Source organism: Sinocyclocheilus grahami, unplaced genomic scaffold, assembly GCF_001515645.1.
Source record: "Sinocyclocheilus grahami isolate Dianchi unplaced genomic scaffold, SAMN03320097.WGS_v1.1 scaffold127.1, whole genome shotgun sequence".
Classification (NCBI taxonomy): Eukaryota; Metazoa; Chordata; class Actinopteri; order Cypriniformes; family Cyprinidae; genus Sinocyclocheilus; species Sinocyclocheilus grahami.
In genome coordinates, this window is record NW_015505306.1 from 2,082,775 (window position 1) to 2,099,330 (window position 16,556).

General features: G+C 37.9%; 1 protein-coding gene across 1 annotated transcript in view; it reads left to right on the forward strand.

Moving 5' to 3' along the window:
• The window catches only part of LOC107590445 (septin-9-like), a 33,570-nt gene extending 17,237 nt beyond the window's left edge, over positions 1 to 16,333 (forward strand). The window contains exon 3 of the mRNA XM_016279187.1: positions 15,672 to 16,333. Coding sequence (XP_016134673.1) covers positions 15,672 to 16,333 — 662 coding nt within the window. The remainder of the gene's footprint in view (positions 1 to 15,671) is intronic.
• Positions 16,334 to 16,556: the final 223 nt, after the last annotated feature.

Sequence of the window (16,556 nt, forward strand, 5' to 3'; positions counted from 1 at the left end):
AACAAAGATGTGAGGGATAAAAGTGCAGTATGTTTAATAGGTCACACTGTCTTAGGGTCTTAGGTTACATCAAATTTTCACAACCCATGTTTTTGTCCACTGAATTTTTTGAGGATATTGTGGGTGAAAGACTGAAAGTGTACAACATATGTCTAAGGAAATACAGGTTGTAGCATTTTTTTTTCATTTGTGTCGAATAACGACAGAAATATTCAGGACTATTTAGGACATCCGAGTAACCATGATGCATTAGTTAACAGCAAATGATTCCTTGAATACATGCATACACTTGAGTCACTTCCTCAAAAGGCAATAACATTCTTTACAACTTTTTACTTTAATGTGCATCACTTGACAGAAAACAACAGGCTGCAGTCACAGTTGACCTTTGTGACTTCCTTTCTTTTATATTTGGATCAAGAAAGATTATAGACATGATAGAAATAGGAGTGAGAATAAAAACAAAACAAAAGCATTGAACACCATAAAGAATGGTTCACATGGTAAACAGCCATTCATAAGTCAAACAATGAAATATGACGATGGGATTGATCTTTTCGAGGGATGGTGTCAGGTCTAGTCTTGTCTAGAAACTGTAACTCCTGCTGCATTTTGACTCACTGAACATGTACTATGCCTCTTAGTTGGTCAACATTGTTCTTTTTCTTGTGAATTCTCTCCCCTTTTACATAATTTTTTCAAGTTTTTGCAGGACTACTATAAACACTGCTCAGTGATGACTCAAATGTATCAGTGAATTATATTTTAAATCAATTAATCAGAAAGAACCACCAAAACAGAAATCCACCTGTGCTCAATGATTGTACTTGCACAATAAACAGTGTCTGGCACATACGAAATTAAGACAGAATCTATATATTTAGATATAAGATCAGAATAAAATATTTGTTCTCAAAGAGACATAATTGATTAATAATAATTGACATAATCAAAGAGACAAATTTTTTTCTATTTTGGACATGTAAGCACATGCAAAGACGTCTCTTATTTTCAAACTAACTCTGACTTTCCAAATTAAAAGGACCATTAAAAGATGTCACAGTGCACAAAAAACTTAACCTAATAAATAAATAAAAAAATTCAAGTTAAAGCATGATTACATCATATCCTGTTGACCAAATTCATTGGTTTAGTGTGTAGCGTTACCGCACCTTTAGGGTAAACACCTCTCCCTCAGTACTGTCAGGTGCTGGCCCTGCATTTGAATAGCGTATATATAGCATATATGCTCATACTCTGAGGATATATTACTACATCAATATATATTATCCTTTAATCCTATTATTTATTCTCTGATGAAATTATAAATATACCAAGGGTGACTAATGATCTGGCTTTTCTGTCAGAAAAACAGCCAAAAGAGCAGATGTTGTCAGCAGAGCCTCACATGTAACATCATGTACTATATAAAACTCCTTCACACAAGGCCAAAACAGGAAGAGAGACACAAAACTTGTAAACTGAAGTAACAAGAACCTTCAGCAGGACCCCTCTGTGTGTGCATGCTTAAAATGAAAATAAAAATAGAGACGGCCTTCCTGTTTACATGCAAACAGAATCTGGTAAAGGTAGTGCTCAAGCATTTGGAAAGCTTTGATCGGAACTGTTAAATACTTGGCCACATTGTAGCATACATGTGAGAGTGTGTGTATGAGAGAGAGAGCTAAATATATAAATAAATAAAAAATATATATATTTCTATACATAACACAGTGGATTTTGAATGTAACGTTTATAGATTTATTAATTAATTTACTAAGTTGCATTTAAAATTCACTTTGCATCCCTAAAAATCTATCCACTTGGCACGTCTGAATGATGCTTCAGGTCAGATTTATGTGCCTTTCGAGAACAAAGGTTACAGGTCCTTGCACATTCTACAGCTCTTCTACATTTCTCACCTCAGAGGCAAAGAAACAAAATGAAAGAGTAAATCTCAGTGGACTCCCTTGGTGTTAGGGACCTTCTCCAGATGTTCTGCTGCTGGAGAGTGTAACGGGGTCCAGGGAGACACCAGTACAGATAGCCTGACTGTTGATCTGTGTAAACATTCAGAGGCTCAGGGAGGAGGAGAAGGACACTGCCGCCATGCTTAGAAAATAAATTCTGAGTTATACAGAGACAATTTATACACATCTGGAGAATAAGCAACACAAATGTAACATAGATCACATGCCACTTACAGGTCCCACCTAAATGGAAGCTAATACTCAAGTGGTTGTTTACATTTTCCATTATCAGGGATCTCTCTCTCTCTCTCTGCTGTATGTCAGTGTGAAATGAGTTATGGCTTCTGAGAGCATTTGTTTACAGAAGCCTCTCTCAGCCTGGTACAGCTCTCCATAACATAGCATGTGAGATCTCACCATCTGAAGAAGAAATTATGCCAGTGTTAATGATTCCATATCAGTTTTTGCATGCAAGAGTTGGTGCTAGAATTGAGACAGGAATACTTAGACGAGTGTCAAATTTGACAACCGTTTGCGCAAATTTTGTGTGTTACAGTGACATCTAGTGGTTGCACTGCTCTTTTTAAATTTATGAATGACCCATTTCTGGGAATTTTTGCGTGTGTGAATGTTATCCAGAATTGTGTACGTCACAGATGACAGTTCAATTACATAGCCAGCATTTTGAAAAAAGTAGTTAACTATATGCTGCAAGCTAATAAACAGTAGCTGATCTACACTATTCAAAAATTTGGGGTTGAAAAGATTTTTCTAAAATGTTTGTGAAAGACGTCTCTTATACTTATCAAGACTGCATTTCAGAAATACAGCAAAATCATTGTAAATAATATTGTGAAATGTTATTTCAATTTAAAATAACTGTTTTCTATTTAGATATATTTGAAAATATTATTTTTTATGTGATGGCAAAACTGAATTTTCAGCAGTCACATGATCATTCAGAAATCCTTCATATGCTAATTTGCTGCTCAAGCATTTCTTATAATTATCAATGTTTTTTTTGTGATCATTTTATTTTGAGTTTAATTTCCATATCAAAAACATAGTCAAAACGCTGCTGAACTATATACAAACCGATTCCATGATAATTGTCCACATAAAACAACAACAACACATACACACACACACACACACACATATACACACATATACATACACAACTTAGGTCAACACACACAATGTCAGCATTTCAGCTAATCTAATAAAGTTCTGCGATTATTGCGCAGCTCTGAATAGTCTTGTCCTTTGCGCCGTTAATATTGGCAGTTGTACCTTCCAGCAATCCAATGTCTCTAAAAGAGGATAACTGTCACGAATCCGGTCCATGAACTTCCAATTTCATTGACTCTCGCACTACACACTGTTGCACATCACCCCGGACTACATTTCCCATCATGCATTGCACTGATTGCACTCAGCACTGATTGCACCCAGCTGTTTCATATCACTCCCTCACTATTTAACACTCACTCTGATCCCTTCCCTGGGCCGAGTATTGTTCAGCGATTATCACTCCCCTAGCGATAGCGACACTACAGAGCCCTCGTTTGTTTCCCAGCCTTAGCCTTAGCCTTAGCCTTAGCCTTAGCCTTGTCTGTTTTCTCCGGTTTTGATCTTCGCCTGTTTTCCTGGATTCCTCCCTTTTAGCCTTGCCCCTGTGACTCTGTCTGCAGTTCATTGACCCACGCTAGCCCTAGGATTATTCTTGAGTTTGGCCCGCCATATACCTGTCTGCCTCTGTTTGACCCTGCCTGCTTTATGACCACGTCTGTGTCTTCTCCAATTAAAGCTTTGCATTTGGATCCGAACGTCTCACGTCTCGTCAGCCCCATTACAATAACCAAATGAAGGTTGTGAGGATGGATGGTTCTATCCACAGTTTTTATAGAAGCAGTGCTTGCTGCTAATAAAGTTCATTATTATTATTATCAATGTTGAAAACAGTTGTGCTGCTTAATGTTTGTGGAATCTGTGATTTTTTATTTTTTTCAGGATTCTTTGACGAATGCAAAGTTCAAAAGAACAGTATTTATTTGAAAAATAAATGGTTTATAACATTATAAATGTCTTTACTGCTGCTTTTGATCAATTTGAATGCTGAATAAAAGTATTCATTGACTTAAAAAATCTTACTGTTATAAGAAACACTTGCGTTTAAATTTTGCTACAAAAATGACCTATACAGTAGTATATTGTTGTCAAATCGTGAATATAACTTAAGAAAACAGAGGAGAAAATTAATTATGCTCCCTTCTGAATAATAAGCAAATTAGTTAGGACTTCTGGGTGTACAATACTTCATCAAATTAATATTCATGAGTCAGTCTGACAAGGTTAATCCTATGTCCCCTCTGAAACTTTTAAGATCATTCTTATTCCTCTAACAGCCTCTCTTCATCTCCTCCCTTACCGGATTTGTGTGGTGTGTGTATATGTGTGTTTGCAAGTCTGTATACAGAAGGCCTGGTGTTTGCATTAGACATGCCTGAAGAGCTGTGAAATCTGCTGTATGATTAGTCGCGTACAGCTTGACTTTCCTGTTTTTGTAGGCTCTAGCCCATGACACTTCAGTCCTCAGTGCAACACGTAACCCTCCATCTCATAGTGTTTCCCAACAGTAACAAACAGCGAGACTTCCGTCAAAAACCCAACAAACCAGTCACGCAGCACCTTGTCTACAGTTAGCAGATCAAATCTGCAAACAAAACCAGCTCTTCAACTGTAGCCAGAGTTGATAATGTCTGAATGAAATGAAAACGTGTTTAGCAGACGGTGTGGGCAGAAACGCAGCTCTGATGGAGTCCGAGCTGTAGATGAGGTCACTGATTTATGACACCCCATGGCCTCAGCCCGTCCTCCCCTCTGCTATGAGGAGCGCTGGTGGCCTCAAGCTCAAATTCAGGAAACTACTGGGGAAGCCGCAAGCGCAGACGTGCTCTCCTCAGGGATTGTGATGAAATATGTACCGCCACTGCCCTCCACTTCTCGCACGGACTGAACTCTTCTAAACTTCTCCGCCCACATCACACAATCTGAACGAGCTTAATCTAGAAATACTCATGTTATCTCTTCTACAATTGCAAAAGAGCCTTGTTTCGGCACGTTTGGGGGCGTGTTAGAAAGTAAAATTTAAGCATTGACTCAAATAACTCTCATTAGAAGCCAAGCGACTCGGTCAGAGAGAGAGAGAGAGAGAGAGGGAAGGAGTGAGAGAGTGAAAGAGAGCGAGTGGGGGCGGGGGGTTGTCATCGGTTTCTCATTCTGAGGTCTGCTGCATTCAGAGAGCTGGAGGAAGTGGGAAAACTCAGTTGGTCCTTTAAGAAAGTTGTGGGCTTGGATCTGGGGACTGTTCCGATCGCTTTCTCTTTTTTCCTCCCCCTGTTACCTCCTAATTTGGGATTTGTTTTGGAGTTGGAGAGCACAAAGTCTGTGAGAGTTTCGCCTTGCTGGGAAAGGTTGCTTTGATCCCGCAGAGTCAGCTTCAGAATGTCTGATTCCAATGTCAATGCGCATTTGGAGGGAATTATCTCAGACTTTGAAGGTTTGTTTTTATTTCTCTTTATACGATTCTCACATTTTTTAAAGAAAAGTTGAGTTTTAAAGTACAAAACATTAATCATAAATGGTTCTGTAACTTTTAAATGTTTACTTAAAATGCAAACAGTCAACATGAAGCTGAGTTATTGTCAATATCTTTATATTTGTGTGTGTCTCTTCCCTGGAGTCTGTTTCTAGAGCCGAGTGTGCTGTGGTTGTGTCACGCAGGTCATGTGGCCGTCTAGTGATCTGTGTGTGTATTTCTCGTACACAGTATGTGCTATTCACTCTTTTCTGTAGGCTGTACACACAAACTGTAGTCATGCATGACAGGAAATGTCCTCATTGCGCTAACACAAAAGCAACTTTAACCATCAGCACACTGACCACACACTATGAGGATCACACCTGGCTGCCGTCCATTCCTCCTGCTCACCTCCTCGAGCGTCACGTCTCTATTTCTGTCTCTCATTTGATCATCGGTGTGCTCCTGGCATCGATTTGCTCTGTCATCCCCCCCTTCCCCCTTTCCTCTCTGTTTTCCTCTCTCAACACCTCTCATCCAGCTGTGAGAGACCCTGGCAAACGCACACGCCTCTCATACACAAGAGCATTCCCACTTGTCTGGCTTTTTAAGAGTCATCACTTCTCGGAATGCGCTTTGTGCCAAATATCATGAGGTTAGAGAACAAGGAATGGCATGCGGGTCAGGGCAGGGTGGTCTTCATATGTAAGCTGGCTCACCCAGACGACAGGTTTAGCTGTGCACCTGGCTGCTGCTTCATGGATAAACGCTTTGTCTCAGACAGAAAGAGATACCTGAATGGATGAGAGCGGGACAGACAGAAAAAGAGGCAGACAGTTTGCTCTGGCTTTGAGCTAAAACTTACAGACGAATGGAGGAAATTCCACAGAAAGCGCAGAATCCAGCGGGTTTGCCAGACGTGGAGTTTAATCTGAATTTAAAAATATCTTTACGGACCTGAATGGAGCATTTTTGCAGCATACTGTAGTTAAGAACAGTTTACTTAGGGGAAAATTCTGGGCAATACTAATAAGAGAATAATTAATACTATGGGCAATAACAAAAAATGGCCAATGTTAAAATTCAATACTATTTCATCTATATAAACTAAAAACAAAGCACTAAAAACTAAAATCAGCTGTTTTTAATTTCACAGGTGAATTTAGGCATCATAACCTTATAATGTAAAGTTTTAAAAATATGTATTCATTTAGAGATTTGCTAAAGATCAGCAACAGTGTTAATAAATTATTATTGTTTTGAAAGATTAATTTAAGTAAGTGCAAAGGTCATCTAAATGTGAAAATAATGAAAATGAGCATAAACAATTAAATATACAATTTAGAACAGTACAAGAAATTAAAATTTAATTTTAATATAAATATATAATTATATTTCTGCTTGCAGACCTTTAGTGCACTTGATACTAAGCCAGTTAATCCGGTTAAAGCTGGCCAAATCAAGTTTTTTTTTCAGTTTTGTGAGTAGTATGCAACAAGCTGTCAGTGAACTGAATAAACCAATACAGACACATTCAGTGTCATTCGTAAGTAAACACTGGAGTGAGAGTGCTTAGATGATCAAGACAGACAGAAGCACATATGTTTGTATTTGTTTTCAGACTACGACAATTCTAGACCAGCCAAGTATTTATGTGTCTCCAAATGGGTGAGCACTCTGCTGGTGCACTGGATGACCTAAATTGGCACCTTTTGGTAATTTCATGGACACATGACAACTATTTCAGACTGGGACTCATTACATCGCTAACAAATCAGACATCAGGACGGGAAAAGCACCCTCATTTTACTAAGACCGAATCACTTTCAAGTTGTTGCATGTAAAGCTAAATGTTGTCTCTAAAGTCATCATCAAGCATGGCTATTTGCAGAACTTAAAGGCAGGACTGACCACACTATAAAGAGAAGTATGCACTTTATAGTGTGGTTCTGTGCAACGTTACCTCAGGGTTGGAAAAGCGTCTCACTGCTGAATGTTCACAAAGTCCATTAGCCTTTGTTAATGACTAAATAAACAAGCAAATGCTAGGGTAACTTTCACATGAAGATATGGTAATACTTTAATTGCTTAAAAACAGTGTATACCAGTTACCAGCGGGTCTAAAGAACTATAGCATAATTTCAAAACCTTGCTGATGATGCTTGTCAACCAGCATGTTCTTTTTGATAAAGCTACTGTAGCTGACTAAAAAAAAATGTCTTGCTAGATAAGTGGAAAATCAGTGCACAACATATGCTACGCTAGCAATGCTAGTTTTCTCATCAGGCTAGCGACTCTCAAAGAAAACCAATGAGATGCTGCCACTGTCCTGCTAATGACACCACATCATTTATAGCATAATGCAGTTTTTTACACTTTCAGAGAAGGCTTTTGGTTGGGAACGGAGCAATAAATGACTTCCCTATATTCAATTCTGGCTTCTGCACAAGGAAATGGGCTTAATATATGAAATTCATAACTGTACTTTTGAAGTGCGAACATACTGATATATTCCATGGAAACATGTGCTATGTGCATGTGTTATGGTGAGCAGTCACAAGACTGTGAAGTTTATGGCTGTAGTTTATCTGTAAAAGAAAGGATATTAAAAGTTCTCATTTAGGAAACTTTATGAATGTCCTAAAGCTTAACACTGGCTAAGCTGTAGTGCATGTGAATGGGTGATATGAGCGTTGGCTTAACTCAGTTTATCATCAAAACTTATTGCGCAGAGCTGGTTAAGACTGGTTATGATGCACTCACTGTCTCAAAAATATTGCACAATCATTTTAAGTAGATGTGTGGGTGTGCATGGGAGGGGTGACAGTCTGATAGAGGAGTTAAAATAGAGACAGAAAAAGTTAATAAAATTAGAAATAAGAGAGGTGATTGAGAAAGAGAGGTTACTGATGACAGTTGTGTCAAATGTATTTTCATACCATTTCCCCTGTTTGGTGATTACTTTTGCCTTTCTTAGAAATGGCCTCGAAATGACATCTTTAATCACACTTACCAGCACCTACTATAGTTGATTTGAATTAACTCAATTTGTAGACTAGTTGATTATCCAGTCAGAAAATCTAGTTTCAGTTGGTAGCTGGCTTTAGCTGGTCAAAACTACTCATTAGCTGGTTGACCAGCCACCATTTTATAAAAAGCTTTGCTGTCTTAAAGAAATAAATCACCCCAAAATTAAAATTGTGTCATAATTTACTCACCCTCATGTCATTCCAAATGTGACTGACTTTTTTTTCTGTGAAACCTAAAAGATATTTTAAGAAATGCTGATAACCAAACTGGTTCTGATGACCATTTACTTCCATTGTATGGTCAGTAAAACAAAAACATTTATCACAACACCTTTCTATATGTTTCAAATAAGAAAGTAAGTCAAACAGGTTTAGAACAACATAAGGGTGAGTAAATAATGTCGGGATTTTCATATTTGGGTTAACATGGTATGACCAGCTGGTAGTTAATTTGTTGCTGCTACTGATCATCTAATGATCATACATATTCCAATATACAGCTGCTAGCCTGGGGTACGTTTCACTATGGTCGCAAGCTCCGTTGTAACCAATAGAGTGACCTTAGTTAGCTAATGATGCTTTTGGTCATGCATACGTACAACCAAACACATGCTCTTGCTTCCATAGATGTTCATGTGTTGTGTGCATGAGCACAGGGTTGTGTGAGAGCAAACGCATCTGTGTGAGTTTGTATGTACGTGTTTACTCGAAGCTGCAGCTGTGTGTACTGTGGGGGAGAGAGAGAGAGAGATAAAGAGCTCTTATGTGTTTTTGTGCAGCCCATTTCCCACCACAGCCTGAGGCTGCATCACACAGCTCCCAAACTCTCGCCGATCAGCAAGGCCAAACATATCATTACAGCAGAATCACATATCGTCATCTGTTTGTATCCTATTGTTTTTGTCGGCACATACCTCAAACACCTCTGATTCTTCTAGCTGGGCAGATGTGACTGTGATAATTACGACAGATTGCTCTTGTCTGAGATTATAGTCGAATTGTTATGATCATTTCTAGACCAAATACCTATCAAACTACCCACATTTATTTTAGTTTGTGAAGCTTGTTCAGGGAAGCATCACTTTTGCAATTGCTTATACTTTGGTGCACAACTTGAAAAGAAACAGACACAATATTAAAATGGACAAAATATTCCATAGATTTACACTGAGAGGACTAGAATAACGACTTGAACTGAGACTTACAGTAAACAACCACCTTGCAACAACCCAGAACAGAGCCAATGCATCCAAAATTGAATACTTCCCCACTATATCTGCATGTGAGATGAATACTATGTCCATATTCATAGTATTTAAAAAATCAGTAGGTCAAACGTACCCCTGATGACCTACTACTTCTGGTGAGATTTTGAAATACACATTCAATGAACACTGTACTATCCTATGAGGCCACAGGGGAGGATTTATAAATTGCAGTTAGGCAACACAACTGACGCTGTAGGTCACATGACAATATCAATGGCGGATGTAGTACATTAGAATTCTATTCATACTACCCATATTCATACTATATAGAATGTACTTTTTTAAAGGGGTGGTTGACTGCTTTTTTTGGGCTTGATTGTGTTTATGGGGTGCAGCGTAACATGTCTTCATGCTTCATTGAAAAAAGAAAAAACGCCTAATTTTTCATATATTTTACCTTTATAGTAAGCTGCTGTCTCCATTGTCATTTGAAAGGCCAGTTGACTTCCCGTTTCTATGATACCACTCCCTCAGAAATACGCAATGGGCTCAGATTGGTTAGCTGGCCCAGTGTGTTGTGATTCGTTAACCGTGTACTGCAGGTTACTGCACTTCACAGCCATTACCATTATGGGCAATAGTCATGTGCTCCGGTGGAATGTAAATATTGGTGTCAGTATTGCCGTATCAATTTGAGACCATTTATTGACAGTTTATAACAAAATATACATTTGACATGTATAACAGTAATGAGTATGTGGGTAAACACTACATAAAAGCTGTAATCAAACAATACTGTACACTGATAACACACAACTGAAGTTCGCTGGTGTGATTACATAGAAGTTTTTTGGTGTTTGTACACATTTGTCTTAGAAGTATGAAATAGCATTTAGCTAACTGGCTACTAAAGCCAAACAGCGTTGGCCTTTGTTTACGTCCTTGATATAACCAAAAAATAACGACAGAAACTATACATGGAAAATACATTTCAAAATAATAAAACGGGTTGGGGCCCAACAACAACTACCTCTGGGCATTTACCTCTGGAATTTATGGGCATGGCTACAACTTCCTCTTCTCCAACATGGCCCCGCCCTCTTTGTTGCATGTTCCCGTGGGCATGGTTTATGTAAATTTCTGGGTTTGTGACGTAACGAACCCGGGAAGTAGCTCGTTTTTGTAGGCATTAAACTGCCAGTATTTTAAAAGACGATATCTCCGTTTGCATAGAACTTTCAGCACTGCAACTTTGCAGATATTGTTTATGCTTAAACAGCAACATTACACACTAACTAACGTTAAAAAAGTGAGATCGCAATCAACCACCCCTTTAACGTTAAACATCACGTAGAACACAGAAGTTGTGTTTCAAATGACGTACCATACATAAAATATGTATTCTACCATCAAGTGTATGATTTTAATATTATTTTGTCATCCAGCATCTGTCAGCATCCTTAAAGATCCCCTTCAAATATGTGTGCGTGTGTTTTTTTGTTTGATAAATGCATCATCTGAATATTTGAAGTGCAATTCTTCTTAGAATTTTTAGGGTGAAAACACCACTCAGACTATTCTACAAAATGGCACAGAATAGTGCATAAGTACACAAATTATGATGCACCTTTGGGTGTATTGCAACTGCATTGCAAATGCTACTTAAATACTAAATGCTACTTTTAAAAACACAGAAACTATATAGCAATATGCTAAGTATGACTTAGAACACTTTAACAACTGAAACCACCCAAAACACCTTAGCACCATCATGGCAACAAGTTTTGCACAAGACAAGCACAGAAAGTGTTGTGAAAATCGTCAGAAAATGTAAAAATTTAGTTGACCTATATAGGAATGGCCTTTTCTTAGATTGATTTGATTTCAGTGCATTTTGTGATCTAGATCTTTTAGATCAGGGGTAGGCAAGTTCGGGGCCTAGAGAGCCACTGTCCTGTAGAGTTTGGCTCCAACCCTGAAAAGTACCCTTACCTGCCTATAGCCTTAGTAAACCTGAAGACATTGATTAGCTCTCATGAAATGTGTCTAGCCAGCTTACCCTGTTAGAAATGTACATGCACCATACTGAGATGAAGAATCTTATGTAAGAGATCATGTGCTTGTTTTGGCTGTAGTGCAATGTATGTTTTTTATACTGTATTTTATAGAGTCCAAAAATGCAGAGCGATGGACTACACAATAAAATCTGCCTGTAATCATTCAATTCCTGTTTGTGAATGAAAAGGTTGTATGAGGACAAAACCTGAGAGAGATTAATTCTGTTGTATATCAAACTAATATGAGTCAGTTGTATGCCTCTATATAGTATACAGTGCCAAGTATATTATTGCATGAACTAAAGGAACAAGACAGACAATGTCTCTTCCTGTTTTACACGTATTCACAATCATTTTCCGTTGAGCCATAACCCTGCCCAAGGGACTTTGTGTTTGTGTGTGTGTGTGTGTGTGGACAGCTACTAAAGTTTTGTTGATTATGTGTCAGGTATAATCACAGAATGCATAATGCACAGTTATTCATGCAGGATTCAATTTTAATCCAGCCACACTTTGAAATGACAGGAAATGGCATCATCAGTGTGCAGCTTAAAAGAAAGCCCCCTCTGAAGATGAGTCATGAGAAAAATGGTAATTCTCTCCTCTGGCTCATGAGAAAAAACAAAGCAGTTCAAAACAACTGTACGTATGTTCTGAGCCGGAATTTACAGTATCACATATCCAAAAAGAAAAAAAACAAACTTCGCTCAACCACTCAAAAATGAAAAAAATGCTTGGCAGGCCTCTTTTCTTTATCCAAATGCAAGGGAGGTACCGTCCATCAGCTTCCATCCTTTCCTGATGAACGGAGGTCAGTTTTCCTGTGAGTTGGAAGAAAATGGATCCATTTGTGCTGTTATGATAAGCATGTCACTGAATAGCATGACGTAAAACGCAGAGGTATAGGCCTATAATGGACACCTATGTGAGACAGTGGATGTCCTGAAAAACACTGGACCTGCCCTGCTGAAAGAACTGAATTCCCACCTGCTCATTACATTGTACAGAACCCCCCCCCCACACACACACAGAGACAATTTTCTATATATATTTTGTGTGTGTTCCATAGAAGAAAGCTCATACAGTTTTGAAGCAACATGAGAGTGAGTAAATGATTACATAATTAAAATTTTTGGGTGAACTATCCCTTTAACAGATACCTCTCAGTGTTATTTTTGAATAATTTTTTGTACTGTTATAGTATTTATTAATACTTTTGAGTTATTTTTATTTATATATTTTGATTTTAATTATAGCTTAAGTTTTAGTATTTTTGTAATTTTTTTTATTCATTTCTATTTAGTATTAATTCATTTTATTTTATTTTAGTGATTTTAGTACTTCAGCTTCCAACTTATTTTATTCCTGTTAATTGCCAAGACAACACTTATCATTTTTATTTACATTTTTTTTCTAGTTAGTTTTGTATTTCATATCAAATTTATATATTGTTTTATTTGAGATTAATTTCTATAAATAAATTCTTTTTTAAGTTTTAGTTGCACTGCATTTGAATTAAGATCTTCTTGTCTCTAACAATTCTTTTGCTGCTTTTTGCAACCATCTTGATGCAAGTTTAAGTTTTCAAGATATACAGGGATATGTGTCAGGGATAGACTCTTAATTTTCATTTTTTGTCCCACAGTTGGCTGCATATCTGATCGCAATTTTCGTTTATTTCTCATGAATAAGGCTGCCAATAGAACTTCAAACACTGATCCTCTCCCACACTGAACTAAGATCCAGCTGTGAATTGGATGCCTTGAAGTTTGTGTGACAAAAACGCAAGATTTTTTTTAAAGGCCCTTTGCATCCATCCAGCATTTTTGGCTCCACAGAAAGAAAATTTGCTAAAATATGATTTCAGAGTAGTTTCATAGAGATGCCAACAAAAGGTTCCAGTAAGTAGATTAGCTATACTGTTTATTTTGCTAATGTGCCATGGGCACCTATGCCAAATCTTACTAGGTCAAACTACTGTTTCAGTCATGAAATAATCACGGAGCTTCAAAACCATGTGCTAAAATAAACCACTTGGAAAATACTTAACTTACACATGTCCAATATTTTGCCAGCACCAGCTTAAAAATGATGGGATGTTGTTAACAAACAGCAGTGCCAAGGGGCCATGCCGTTTTACAAAAGAGAGAGAGTGTGTGTGGTTTAATGTTTGTACAGACCAACTGGATGGAATAGCAACCACCTGCTCAGAACTTAAAGGCACAGCGCTGCTGTTGGCCATTAATATGACTCAAGTGTCTAGAAATTTCCTGGCGATTAGTACAGACAAATGTCCTGAGCGACTAAAGCCTACCATTAGATTACAGTGATTGTTTTCTATCCTTTATCTAACAATTTGTGCATTTAGCTTTCTATGAATCTGACATTAAATAAAATGCTGTTTATTAAAAACACATCTGTTTCGTATGCGTGTTGTGCTGTCATAATATATATTATTTAATATATATATATATATATATATATATATATATATATATATATATATATATATATATATATATATATATATATATGTATTTACCTAAATGTTTACATTCGTAATATTTCTGTTATTCGCTTAGTAACTTACTTCCATCAGTAAAATCGGTTCGGTTCAGTCAAATCTCGGTCAGCTCGTTATTCGCTCAATTCAACATGACAGAGGCCGGTTTAATGGGTTTCGGTTTAATGAGCAAGCAAATGAAATAAACCATGCTCAAAAGACAAAAGACAGTTCCGGTTTAATAACTCGGTCATAGTGAGATTTTTGCTCCCGCTCGGACCGATTAAATAATGACACAATTGTTTGTGAACCAATTCAGCCGATTCATTGAATAGATCCGACTCAAATGAAGGAACCGGACACAACGCTAAAACCCACATTGCGCTGTAGTCAGGTGATGATGTTCATTCAGGCGCGAGGACTCTCAAGCTGCAGCAATGTTTACGAAACATTTGAAGCGCGTAAGATCAGGTATTTAAAAAAATATAAAACCAAGAATTGTTCTTATTTCGAACAGACAACTACTCTATATGTTTATTTCCCCACTAGCGAAAAATAAACGTTGGTTTTAGCGTCTTTGCACGTTACGGAGCGACCATGTGAACGCTAGTAACATTTTAAACCGGTAGAAAAAGTTGAACATCTTCATACTTTCAGTACCAGTGCTCTCAGGGAAACAAGTTCCGTTTATCTTTAGTTGATTCCCTCTAACTCTAGAACTTTCTATTCTATTTTAATTCTACTTTATCTACAAATATGTTTCTATTCTATCTACTTGTTTTTCTCTTTCTCTGTGTGTGTGTGCGCGTGTGTGTTTGTGTTTATAATATATATATATATATATATATATATATATATATATATATATATATATACACACACACACTTTGCTACTGTACTGCGTTAGGCTAACCGAGACTTTTCATTTGCACATATATTGTTGCTCTTTTGTTAGTTTTGACTGCTTTTATTTTCCTCATTTGTAAGTCGCTTTGGATAAAAGCCTCTGCTAAATGACTAAATGTAAATGATTCTATCATTCTGCCTTATTTTATGTGAATAAAGGCCTATATATTTGTTTTATTAATGGTATTTAACTCCTGTTGTTCTTGTTTAGTTGGCCTAATTATGGAAGTCATTTTCTGTTAATTGATTTTGTTTTAGATTTAGTTGGCACAAATTCTAACTAAACTAATTATTTTTAGTTATGTTTAAGTATAAAGCACTGTATGTAGTTATCCATTTTTAGAAGTTAGTCTGTTTAACGCTTTGAAAGTTGCCTGATTTTTATGAATGTGTTTTTATTTATATTTATTTACAGCGCTTAAGAGGTCATTTGAAGTGGAGGAGGATACATCCACAAACCCATCCCCTCTTTCCCGAAGAACAACCAATCCTTTGCGCTCCTCCACCTCTTCTACAAGCAGCCGTTTCCACGACATGAGATCGCTCAACTCCGAGTCCACCTCCAGGCACACTTCAGATTCCTCCTCCTCCAACCAGCGCTCTCCAAAGTCCAGCCTGAGGCGCGTGGAGTTATCGGGGGGCCGCGTCCCAGAGACTGTGTCACGCAGGACAGAGATCTCCATCGACATCTCCTCCAAGCAGGTGGACAGCTCTCCCAGTCCCGGTATTGCCCGCTTCGGCTTAAAGAGACCTGAGGTCTCGATCCAGAGTAAAGCCACAGATGGGCCTGTTCACAGAAGGGCTGAGGGTAACCACAGCAGACCCCAGGAACCTCCAACACCCCCTAGGAGAGCCGACCCACCAATATCCTCGTCCCGGATCCCTGAGCTGTCCCAGAGGCGAGCAGAGCCTCCCAGCCCTCTTGAGATCTCAGCTCCATCTAGACGGGCTGAGGTGAACATGAACCACATTAACAGACAGCTGGACACACCGTCTCCTGCAAGGGAGTCAGAGAACAGCTTCATCTCAGCAGCCAGCATCACTCCTACCTTCAATGAATACAAAAGTCATGACTAAAGACTGTGCATTGAGCCAATCTAGGAGAAGTACAGTGAAGCTTTAAAGCACCAAATAAAGATGGAAATCTTTTCCTCAATCTTTTGCGCACTCTCTCTCTCTCTCTCTCATATTAGCTTTCTATATTACTCTCAAGATTAAAAGGTAAGTTCACCCAAAAAGAAATGTCATCATTTACTCACCTTCATGTCATTTCAAACTCATAAGACTTTTATTCATCTTC